This window comes from Corylus avellana, chromosome ca4 (genome assembly GCF_901000735.1).
Source record: "Corylus avellana chromosome ca4, CavTom2PMs-1.0".
Lineage (NCBI taxonomy): Eukaryota > Viridiplantae > Streptophyta > Magnoliopsida > Fagales > Betulaceae > Corylus > Corylus avellana.
The window spans coordinates 5,912,178-5,925,039 of NC_081544.1; the positions used below are offsets into that span (position 1 = coordinate 5,912,178).

General features: G+C 36.1%; 1 protein-coding gene across 1 annotated transcript; it reads left to right on the forward strand.

Annotated features, from left to right (window-relative positions):
* Nucleotides 1–407: 407 nt before the first annotated feature.
* On the forward strand, nt 408–7,799 carry LOC132177480 (oligopeptide transporter 4-like). Its single transcript, XM_059589820.1, has 6 exons — nt 408–971; nt 1,442–1,539; nt 4,914–5,480; nt 5,584–5,836; nt 5,961–6,143; nt 7,037–7,799. The coding sequence occupies exons 1-6, from the start codon at nt 438–440 to the stop codon at nt 7,649–7,651; spliced, it is 2,250 nt and encodes a 749-aa protein (XP_059445803.1). The 5' UTR covers nt 408–437; the 3' UTR covers nt 7,652–7,799.
* Nucleotides 7,800–12,862: the final 5,063 nt, after the last annotated feature.

Consider the following 12,862-nt stretch of genomic DNA (forward strand, 5'->3'; position numbering starts at 1 on the left):
TGGAGCCACCCCCTTGGCCAAAAATGGGGTGGTCCGGCCACCCCATTTTGGGCAAGCCCTCGATTTCTTTTTTTTTTTTAATTTTTAATTTTTATATTTTGCTTTTATTTTTTATTTTTTTTTAAAAAAAATTTAATGCCTAAACGACATTGTTTTGGGCTGAGTAGGTGTTGTAGTTTTAGGACACAAAACGACGTAATTTTGGGGAGGGTAAAATGGGTATAAAAAGTAAAATTATTTGACTTTAACGTTAAAGGGTCCAAAGTTAGAGAAAATCAAACTTCAAGGAATTAAAGTGAGAGTTTTAAAAATTCAAGGGGTATGTTAAAACGGCTGGAAGTTCGGTTAAGTTCGGGGAGTATTTCTGAAATTTCTCCCTTAACTAAACGAGGCCCATCCCCCTTCAATTCCCGTCATTCCTTGTACGTAGACACTCAATGAGAGCACTCGATATACAAACAGCGGCCCCCACCGCCGACCCAGAAAAACACATCCCGACGGCCGACGAAGATGTCGACGAAGAGGAGCTCTCACCCGTCGAGGAAGTCCGGCTAACCGTGGCCAACACCGACGACCCAAGCCTCCCCATATGGACCTTCAGGATGTGGTTCTTGGGGTTATTCTCCTGCGCCCTCCTCTCCTTCCTCGACCAGTTCTTCGCCTACCGGACGGAGCCTCTAATCATAACCCAAATCACCGTCCAGGTGGCCAGTCTCCCAGTCGGCCGCTTCATGGCCTCCGTTCTCCCGGAGACCAAGTTTCGGGTACCCGGGTTCGGGTCCCGGACTTTCTCGCTCAATCCGGGTCCGTTCAACATGAAGGAGCACGTGCTCATTTCCATCTTCGCTAATGCTGGGAGTGCATTCGGATCGGGGTCGGCATATGCTGTTGGTATCGTTACCATAATCAAAGCCTTTTACCACCGGAAAATCTCGTTTCTTGCCGGTTGGCTTCTTATCACCACTACGCAGGTACTTATAGCTGTCTCTTTAATGAATTTTGTTTCTTTAAAAGTGTTTTATTTGTTCATTTTCTTCGGAAACAAACAAGTTGCCATGATGATGATGATGTTGATGGGATTTTAAAAACACTTTTTCTTGCTTTTCCCGAGCAAAATGGTTTTGTTTTGGTGTTATTTAAAAGATATGCATGTGTGTCTTGGATTTCGTAACAAAATTTTTATTTTTATTTTTCAAATTTCTCACGTGTGTTTTTTTTTTTATATGATTTCTTGATTTTATTAAAAAAAATCTACAGTCTCTCTACATATTGGGTTTTAGCAATTCTGTCTCTAAGAAGTAAAAAATACATGTTTATTATTATTATTATTATTATTATTATTAATAAAAATAAAAAAATATTTTTTAAGGTATTTTTTAAAGAAATATAAGTTTGTTGTAAACTCCGCTTGGTTCCGCCTCTGATGGTGGTTAATTTGCAGGTATTAGGATACGGTTGGGCTGGGCTATTGAGGAAGTACGTGGTGGAACCGGCACATATGTGGTGGCCGGCAACTCTTGTTCAGGTTTCATTGTTCCGGTACGTACATGTCATCGTCATGCATCTACCCGACCTCTGTAGTCTTCATTGCATTATTAGCTTACCAAGACTTTTTTGTTTACCAAACAACTTATCTCTTTTTCTTTTTTTTTTCTCATAAAAAATTCAATTATCATTTTACCTTTACATCATATAAATAAATTATTATTATTATTATTCGAAAAATAAATTCACACCAAAATTCTCCACCAAACCTACTTTTTTTTTTTAAAAAAATTTTCCTGGTGTTACCGAGATTCTGAAAAGCCCTAGTCAGCTAGTCTTATCCAGATCCCGGGGGGGGGGGAGGGGGGTGGGGGACAACCCCATCTTAATTATTTATTTATTTATTTATTTTAAGTTAATTGACTATTATTTTAATAAGCATGAGTGGTTCATATATACCATATATGATTAATTTTGACAATTTTTTTTTTTATAAATTTAAATAATATAAAATTATATACACTATTAAATGTATTAACATTAAAACTTAACTATGAAAGGAATAATAACCATGTCATTTAAAATAAAAAAAAACCTTGTCCGTATCAGAATCGATAGAGTTTTCATATGTAAAAAAGTTGCAGTCTCTCATGAGAGATGACTCTTTGTCCTAGCGAAGGCTTCTTTGCTCGGATAGGAGAAGGCTTTCCTTGCCCCTTCACATTTTCTTGCCCAGTTATTGGGCGCTTAATTTTTTTTATTTTTTATTTATTTTTTTAACATAGAATTCGGCCCAAACATATTCAAATTTTAACTTGGACATATTTAGAGAGAGATCCTCAAAGACAATGTCACCACATCATTTGTGGAGATTGATTGAATCGTGATATTGACCTATTTTTTTATAAATCTAATTAGTCATTTTAGATAAAAGTAACATTTGATTTAATTTTTTCATTTGGAATGCTCTAATAACTTTAAATCTTTATAAAATATTAATATAGTATATAACATTATTTAATACTAAGAAAGAAAAAAGAAAAGAAAAGAAGAGAAGATAATAATACTGAAGTGACAACGCCAGCTCAATCCTATTGGGAAGAGTCTAAATCATTCATCCTAGTTGACTCAGCCAGCCCCTTAAATTGACCCCCATTTTACGAGTCATAGTCATACCGTGAGTGGGAGAGTTGCCTGCATGTGACTCATGACGGTACGTGGGAATAGTCCAAAACTAAAATTCAACTATTTCAATAACTGTAGACCACTTTTTCCAAATACACTACTACTATACTCTTCTCTCTTTCTATTTTTATTTTATTTGATAGCCAAATACACTATAATCTCCTCCCCTATAATCTTATCAATTCAAAGTTCCCATAGTTCCAAGTTTGGTGGAAAATACGGGACTGTAGATTTAGTTGGGATTAATACAATTCTTTGCACTATCTTGTTAAAATATTAATTAAATTTTAGGAAAAACTTTATTTTGGCTCCCTGAATTTTCACTCATTTTTATAAACCTCCTGAATTTCCAAATATCTCATTTTGGATTTCTGAACTTTCAATTACTCTCAATGTGGACCCCTCCGTCAGATTTTAAACGTTACATGACGTTTATACCCTTGACTTTTGTATAAAATTCAAACTTCCAAAACATTTTTTTATTTAAAAAAAAATGAAAATCAAGGACATTTTGGTCTTTTTTTTTTGTATTTTTAATGGCTAAAATTAATGGAAGGGTTCTAATTGAGAGTAATTGAAAGTTTAGGGGTCCCAAATGAGGGATTTGGAAGTTTAGGGAGATTTGTAAAATTGAGTGGAAGTTCAGGGGGACAAAGTGAAGTTTCTCTTAAATTTTTTTATTTTTTTCTATAAGCTTAAGTTTTTAAATAAGTAGTGATTTAACATAATATCAAAATAAAAAATTTTGAGTTTAAAACATTATCTTCAATTTTTCTCTCATTTTGTTTTAAAATTTTACTTGTTAAAAAAGAGTTTAAACCCATGTGAAAGAAAAGTATAAGAATATTAATTAAATCTACTATTTTCTGTACACGCTTAATATTTTAAAATAAATAATAATTTAACACGACTTTTGTAAATGATATTAAGAGGATGTTTTTTTATTGAGATATTTATGGTCCCCACCCCAGTTATCATAATTACAGATGAATTAACAAAAGAGTTATATAAGCCAAGACAGTTATCGAAAACAAACAAACGGGCCACGAATTTGCTACTCGGCCTCTAGTTTGTCGGGCCTCCTGTCTTTTTCTTTCATTTTCGTTTTTGGGTTTAGGCCGAAACAATACTCATCCACATCAAATGATAAGACCGCACTCGTTTTGTCACACTCTAGTAGTTTTTAAAAGTATTTAATAGATTAAGAATTCTTTAACCCATCTCCTCATAAATTAGAAAAATATCTCAGCCAAGCAAAAAATATTTTCAACAAAATTTTTTTTTGAAAATATTTTCCAAAAAACATTTTTCCATGTTGGCAATTACAGAAGGACATAAATTTCCTTGAAACTAGTCTGGAGAGGAATAATCCCACATTGCCCATGAACAAGATCTTAAGCATGTTTATAAGGAATGAGTAATTCTCTCTTATCGAACCGGTTTTATAAGATGAGTTAGGTCCACGAATTTGTTCATGGTATCAGAGACTACCATAGGACGAATGAGGTCCACACTACTTACCCTGTAACAAGGACCACGAAAAATACGGATATGGAGGTGTTTATAAGAAATTGGCTGGGACAAATTCATGGTCCTAGTTCGAATCCCCTTTCCCCAAGAGGTAGTTTAATTGGTTGGGACCACGCCTTATAAAGCAGAGGTCACTAGTTCGAATCCCCTTTCTCCCTCTTGTGCGGACATGTCAAAAAAAGAAAGAAAAGAAATTGGCAACCCTATATTATCAAAGTGTTTATAAACATTTAAAATGCACATTAAATTTAGTTTAAGTTAATAATCTGTATTAACTATTAATGAGGTTATGAATTTAATGTGCATTTTAAATGTTTATAGTCACTTTACACTATTTTACGTGGGTTTGAGAGTATTTCCTCCAGATTGGTTTGGAGGAAATTTTTGTCAATTACAGAAATTGAGCAAAAGCGAAAAACGGCCGGTGATTTCAGGCAACCTCCAACAGAGTTTCAAAAAACTCATGCGGTTGTCTGACAATTTGAAAAAAAGAAACTTCAACTCGAAAAATAGTTTATGAAATTTAAAAAACGGAAACCATTCTTTGAAATTAATTTTTTTTTTTTTTTTATCAAACCGAAAATATTATTGGTCCAACCAAACACCGAAAAAATATCACATGTCGTCTTGATTCCATTAACATATTCAGGCCACTGTATAAAATGTGAAAGACTCTTCTAATTCTTGTTAACTTTTGATTTTCCTTTTTGCAGGGCTTTGCATGAACGTGAAAAGGAGCAGCGTATGTCTAGGGCAAAGTTCTTCCTAATTGCACTGATTTGCAGCTTCTCATGGTACCTGTTTCCTGGGTACCTGTTCACAACACTAACAAACATATCATGGGTGTGCTGGGTATTCTCCAAGTCAGTGACAGCTCAGCAGATCGGCTCCGGCATGAGAGGCCTTGGAGTGGGAGCTGTGACTCTTGACTGGGCTGCTGTATCATCTTTCTTGTTCAGCCCCCTCATCAGCCCTTTCTTCTCCATTGTCAACATTTTTGCAGGCTACATATTGATACTCTACATTGCAATCCCTACAGCATACTGGGGGTTTGACTTGTACAATGCAAGTAGATTTCCTATTTTCTCTTCACACTTGTTTACAGCTGTAGGACAAAAATACAACATATCAGCCGTTGTAAATGACAAGTTTGAACTCGATCAAGCGACATATACTGATCAAGGACGGATTCACTTGAGCATGTTTTTCGCTCTCACATATGGATTTGGATTCGCCACAATCGCATCCACCCTCACCCATGTGTTACTCTTCTATGGCAGGTATATATATAAGACCCCTTCCAAAGTAGATAACAAAACCATGCTTCTCTATCATTAAAGTCTTTGTAAAGTCTGATTTCATGCACAATTAATGTATGAGCAGGGAAATTTATGAGCGGTATCATGCTTCGTATCGGGGTAAGGAGGATATTCATACCAAATTGATGAGGAGATACAAGGACGTACCTTCCTGGTGGTTCTACTTGTTGCTTGCTGTGACACTTGCAGTTTCCTTTGTACTCTGCATATTTTTAAACGATCAGATCCAGATGCCATGGTGGGGGCTCCTCTTTGCCGGAGCCATGGCCTTCACCTTCACTCTTCCAATCAGCATCATAACTGCGACAACAAACCAGGTTAGTGGGTTCAAACTAAACCAGTTTCACTAAAGCATGCATTTCAACTGGTTGTGCATTTTTCAATTCCATGATCTGCATAACAGCTTGCTGTTTTCCTGTGAATGATTTGATGTTCATACAGACACCGGGGCTAAACATTATCACGGAGTACGCAATGGGTCTAATATACCCAGGAAGACCAATAGCCAATGTGTGCTTCAAAACCTATGGCTATATGAGCATGGCTCAGGCTGTCTCCTTCCTCAGTGACTTCAAGCTAGGACATTACATGAAGATTCCTCCAAGATCAATGTTTTTAGTTCAGGTACCTTCTTCTTTTCTACCATTAACAGATCAAAAGAATGAAAATAAGTGTACACATTTATTTAATATTATTTAGATATTAGATCTTTTTAACACCCGAGTGGAAACATCTTTTGAAGGTGTCTTAAAGCTAAAAGATTAATTACCCTTTGTTTTCCGTTTCAAAACAAAAACATTAACAAATAACCCAAAATACAATACTCACAAAATGCTAGACTGTTTTCGCCTTTGTCACATTATAACACTTTCTCAAGCCAAAACAAAAAACGCCCTTCTAAACACATTACCAAACAAAGCCCATGTATTTAATATGTATATCCTTCTTCAACCTCCAAGTTATCCCATTCATATTACTCGAAGTGTAGATGGTACGTACCCGCTAGTATGGTAGCGTCCACTGTAAAGCTGACGCTAATACTTATCTTTTGGGCCAACTATTAGTGTCCACTTAAATGTGGACGTTAATAGTTGTACATTAGTATTAGCATTGACGATTCAGTCGCCCCTAATAAGTTGTCCCTGATGAGTAGATTTCTTGTAGTGTACCGATTGCTTGATATTACTAAAGAAAAGCATTGTCCAGTATAACACCAGAGTGGATGCTAGGAAGAATCAAAATTGCTTTCTAGACACCTCTTATGTATTTGTAAATGCAAAAACCAGCTCAAAATATAAATTACCTATTTTGAAACAGATGCAATGAAAGCAGAAAGCATGACTTATTGTAATTTCATATTGAAAAGAAGCAAAGCAAGCTAGATGCGTATAATGATCTTAGAACAACAATGAAAATAATCCAAAAACAATCCAATATATTCAAGCTATTCTGGCACATTTTCCGCAAACTACTGAGATATTTTACTCTGCTGTTCATTGGTTCATGCGTATACCTAGTTCATAGGAACAATTCTGGCTGCAACCGTCAACCTCGCAGTGGCAGTGTGGTTGCTCGACTCTATTAAGAACATATGCCAGGATGATCTCCTTCCCTCGGACAGTCCCTGGACATGTCCCTGGGACCGGGTCTTCTTTGATGCATCTGTAATTTGGGGTCTGGTAGGACCGAAACGGATATTTGGAACTCTGGGAAACTATGCAGCGATGAATTGGTTCTTCCTTGGAGGTGCAATAGGGCCAGTTATTGTTTGGCTGCTTCATAAGACATTCCCTGGGCAATCATGGATTCCCTTGATTAACCTTCCAGTCCTCCTCGGAGCAACAGGAATGATGCCACCAGCAACACCCTTGAACTACAATGCCTGGATTATAGTTGGAACATTTTTCAATTTCTACATCTTCCGCTACCGAAAGCAATGGTGGCAGAGGTACAATTATGTTCTTTCAGCAGCACTGGATGCTGGGGTGGCTTTCATGGGTGTGCTATTGTACTTTTCACTGGGCTTGGAAAACAAAAATGTGTCCTGGTGGGGTACTGACGGTGAACATTGTCCATTAGCAACATGTCCTACAGCCAAGGGCATAGTGGTTGATGGTTGTCCAGTGACCTAATATCTGTATGCTTCTGTTATAGATCATTTCCCTCTAATGTTGCACAACATATTAGTAGCAATTACAATGATACTACACACAAAGTGGAGGGAATTTCATGCATTGTAGGGATTTATAATGTTTCATGTAAATTATCTTTCAAATCCTATATATATATATTTGGTACTTGTCCAAAATAAAAAGAATCATGATCTATGTTGCTTAAATACAACATTATACAGTGGCACTATTGAATTGGTAACTAAGGAGGCAGAAACAATGTAATTGCAATGATGGGGATGGTGGAAAGCAATTGGTATTAATGAGGTTTTACAAAGAGGATTAGTAGAAAATTTAGGCCCAACTTTTCCTTTAAAATTGGAGAGATATAAAAATTAGGCAGATCAAAGAATTGAAATTTCCTTTCTTTTCTTCTGGAAGCAGAAGTGTATATCATATCAGAGTTGCAAGTAGTCACATATCAAGGGTTTGTAATTACCAACTTATGCCATTTTTATGGTCTAGATTTAAAGATATTAATTATCATTATTTTTTTCAATTTTTAATAACTAAATATTGGCTAATTACATACACATTTGTCTAGATAAGGTCAATAAAAACTGAAATGAATATCAAACAAAGTCTCAACAAACTGCATAGTAGTTAAAACTAGTTCAAATTTGACCAGACTTATTTCAAGTTTGGTTTAAATCATAAATGGACCAATTCTATAGTTTTCCAAACACCCCTTAGTCTAAACAAACTGCCTTTCTTGTATTCTTTTGGTGCACTTTGGTAGCGTTCCCCTCTGTGGTCATCCTATTTAATTTATCTAATGAAAAAAGAGAAGGAAGACGAGGAACAGTGGAGCACCTTCTCCATTTTTCATTAAGGGTTTATTTGTTCTTGTAAAACGCTTTTAGTATTTTTCAGGTGTTTACTAAGGCAGGAAAATTTGGCTAGTTGAAAATTTTTTCTGCCTACCTTTAAACACATTGGCCATGTTTGTTACAATTTTTGTTTTTTGTTCTCAAGACAAATACATTAATAAACAATTCAAAACAAAACCTTTTGTTTTTCGTCTACTTTTCTTGTTGTAGGAATATGTTGACAAATATGTGCTTAACTTTTGCAAGGTCAGAGCTAACTTATTATTTAAATTTTTTTAAAAAATTAGGGTGGATATGTGACCACCCTAAGAGCATCTCCAGCAGAAGTGTTCGTTTTACTACTCAAAATACAACTTTTTTCATTTTAGCTATTAGTTTTTCACTACATACTCCAACAAGAACATCTATTTTAACTATCTACTCTAATTAAATATTATTTTTCTGTATTATTTTATTAGTTTTTTAACATTTCCTTGTCTTCCCCATAAAAAGAGATAAAGAGAGGAGAGAGAAAAGATTAAAAAATAGAATTATAGGGGTGGGCAAAAACTGGGCAAAACCCGCACAATATGCAGACCCAACCCGACCCAACCCTCCCCGCCCCGCTCCGACCCGTGCGGTTTTTGTGTTCATTTTCACGGGTTCGGTTCAGAAATCCCCAACCCGTGTGGGGCGGGGCGGGTATCGGGTTCAGCAAGTTTTTCTATGCGGGGACCCGCCCCGCCCCGTAAAACTCGTCCTTGACCTAACACTTAAAAAACCCTAGAATCTCATAAGTCATATCTGGATATCCTACCCTCATTTTTTTTACTCAGCAGCTGCCTCCGGCCTCTCAGTGTCTCACTCTTAGCCTCTCACTCTCTGAGTTTCTAACAGTCTCTGGTGCTCCGCTGCTCGATTGTCGCTGCTCCTCCTTGATTTTCAACTCTCTGAGTCTCTCACTATCTCCGCTGCTCCACCCAAATCCTCTTGGTTCTCTCACTATCGCCGACTCGCCTCTCCTCTCTCCTCGGTCCTCACTGCTCACCGTCTCCTCTCCTCTCTCTCTCGCTCTCATCTCTCTGTCGCGGCTCCTCTCTCACTGTCGCTTCTTCTTCTTATTAAGGTTTGATTTTATTGTTAGGGTTTTATGTTGTTAAGGATTTTTTTTGTTAAGGATTCTTGCTAGATGTTAATAATTTATGGATTGATTATGTTGGGTTCGATTTTTTGCTGAAGTACTCATTTCAGTTTTGCTTCTTGTTAAGATTTTTGTTGAAGTACCGAATCAAGCTGATTCTCTCACCCACTTGGCATCAAGTAATTGTTTGTTGAAGTATCGAAATATCGTTTGTGCCTTCTGGTCTGATTATGTTGGGTTGGGTTGGATTTTTTGTATGCCGATTGATTATTTAGTCTTGCATTTACCGTGTGCCAATTGATTATTTTTTGTACTGATTTCATGTTAAAAAATGCTAATATTATGCAGTATTGATTTATTTTTGTTGTTGTTGATTTTTTTTTATTTTTTTTTTTCCACTTATTATAGACTCATGGATGGTCATTCAGGTAGTGGTATTGGTTCTAGTTCTGTTTCATCTTTTCCTAACCCTAGTTTAGTTATCCAACCAAAACCTAAAAAATCTGAGCAAACATCAATGGTTTGGGAACATTTTACCAAGTTAGAGAGGGGTGATCCTGAGGATCCTAAATCCCAATGCAAGTATTGCAAGAAATTGTTTGGTTGTCACACTAGAAATCATGGTTCTTCAGCCATGCTTGTGCATTTGAGGAAGACTTGCCAAAAATATCCCGGTAGGTTTGATAAAGATGATAAGTCACAATCAAAATTAAGTTTCGAGGTTAAGAGGGAAGGCCAAATGGCAATGGGAGAAGGATCTGTTGGTAATTTGGTGATTACTAAATACAATGTTGTGGAAATAAGGGAAGCAATTGATAAGATGCTAATTAAAGATGAGTTGCCATTTAGGTTTGTGGAAGGTGAAGGGTTTCAGGATTTATTGAATGTAGTTGAGCCTAGATTTTCAATTCATTCTCGTTATACAGTGATGAAGGATTGTGTTAAGATCTTTTTGGCTGAGAAGGAAAAGTTGAGGGCAATGTTCATGACAACTGGGGTTCAGATTTGTCTTACCACGGATACATGGACTTGGGTGCAAAACCTTAATTACATGGTAATCAACTCTCATTTTATTGATAGTGGTTGGAACTTATACAAAAAAATTTTAAACTTTTTTTAATTCCTAATCACAAAGCTGATACTATTGGGGAGAAGATTTTGTTGTGTATGCTTGAGTGGGGTGTTCGTAACATTTTCGCTATCACAGTTGACAATGTTATTGCCAATGATGTTGCTTTGGAATTCGTGAAGAAGAGAACTTGTACTAAAGAGGGCGCTATATTAGAGAGTAGGTTTATGCATATCAAGTGTTGTGCACACATACTAAATCTTATTGTGACTGAGGGTTTGAAAAGGTTGAGGACTCCACTGTGAGAGTTAGAAGTGCGGTGAAGTATGTGAATTCTTCACCTGCAAGATTTGAGAAGTTTAAGGCTTGTATTGAAAGAGAACAACTTGCTTTCAAGGGTTTGTTGTGTCTTGATGTTCTCACTAGATGGAACTCTACATTTTTTATGTTGGAAGGTGCTGAAAAATGTCGAGCTGCTTTCCAACTTATGGAAGAGCTTGATAAGAACTTTAAGCCTACATTGACGGAGGAAAAGAATGAGAAAAATGGTTTGGGACCTCCTACTTGTGCTGATTGGAATCGTATTAGGATTTTTCTCAAGTTTCACAAACTTTTTTATGATGCCACTTTGAGAATTTCGGGGTATTTGTATTGTACATTTAATATGTACTTTCAAGAAATTTGTGGCATTCAAATGCATTTACAGGAACATATTGATAATGGTGATTATGTATTGAGTGCTATGGCGGAGAAGATGATGACGAAGTACAATAAATATTGGGAGGATCTTGATAACAATGATAGGCTAACTTGATAATGTTTGATGCTGTTATACTTGATCCACGAACTAAATTGGTGTCGTTAGAATATTGGTTCAAAGATGTTCTTGGTGTTGATAAATGTAGTGAAATGATGAAAAAATTGAGGTATATCCTTAACAAATTATATGATCACTATAGCTCCGGAGAGAGTTCATCTCAAGTTCCACATAGTAGTGAATTACCTCAAGGTTCGTCAATGAAAATAGAAGAAAGTGAGAATGCTAACCTCTACTTCATGAATAGGTTTCATAAGTACCTAACTTCTAAAAGCGATATTGAAAGCAAATCGGAGATTGATCGATATTTGATGGAGGATGTTGAAAAAGCAAATGCGAATTTTGATATTTTAAATTGGTGGATGGTGAACTCAACCAAATTCCCAATAGTTGCCAAAATAGCACGAGATGTGTTGGCTATTCCCATTACAACAGTTGCTTCAGAGTTGGCTTTTAGCACCGGAGGACGTGTGTTGGATCCTTTTCGAAGTTCATTGGCCCCAAGTACGGTTGAAGCATTGATATGTTCACAAAATTGGTTAAGATCAAAACCTCTAAGTTCTGACTTAGATATGGTTGATGATGCTGAAAGTTATAAGCTCGATTTAGCTCAGTTTTTTGATTATTTTAGTTTGCTTAATATATTTTGCTATTTACAAATTTCATTTATCGGTTTTAATTGATATTGTAATGCTTTTTTTTTTTTTTTTTTTCATTCTTTGTAGAAGTAACTTTGAAGAACATCAACATTTTACTTGAGGATGATTAGTGACTTGAAGTTGAAATTGCATTATGGATTTTACTTGAAGTTGAAGTTGCATTATGGATTTTACTTGAAGTTGAAGTTGCATTCTGAATGATTAGTCATTTTACTTGGAAGTTGCGTTCTGCTGGGTTTTGTTGCTTAGAGTTTGATGTAACTATAAACTATGGGTATTAACTGTTAAATAAGTTTTCGGTTTGTTTTTTTTCCCCATCTTTTTGATTAAAAAATAAACCTAACCATATTTTTATGAAAACTAAAAAAAAAAAAGCCAAAATATCATTCTGCTGGGTTTTGTTGCTTACAGGTGTAGCCTTTAGGCTTAGTCCCAACAAAAAGCCCATATTCGGATTCAAAAATAATAAAAAAAAAGCCCATATATGTGTGGCCTTTTAGGCCTAGCCCAAAAAATTGAATAAAATAAATTACAAAAATGCCATGCCAAAAAACCCAACCCACCCCGCAAAACCCGCAAACCCGCATCTATTTAACTCACACCGCAATACTCTAACCCGCACGGATATTGGTCATTGGGCTCGGTGGCGGGTTGGAAATTCCAAAACCCGCAAGGTG

Bases quoted from the DNA above. Each gene is read 5' to 3' on its own strand.
- LOC132177480 (XM_059589820.1), top strand. From the start codon at position 438: ATGAGAGCACTCGATATACAAACAGCGGCCCCCACCGCCGACCCAGAA. The intron at 5,481-5,583 runs GTATATATATAA...ATGTATGAGCAG, and splicing joins GTGTTACTCTTCTATGGCAG to GGAAATTTATGAGCGGTATC. The intron at 5,837-5,960 runs GTTAGTGGGTTC...ATGTTCATACAG, and splicing joins TAACTGCGACAACAAACCAG to ACACCGGGGCTAAACATTAT.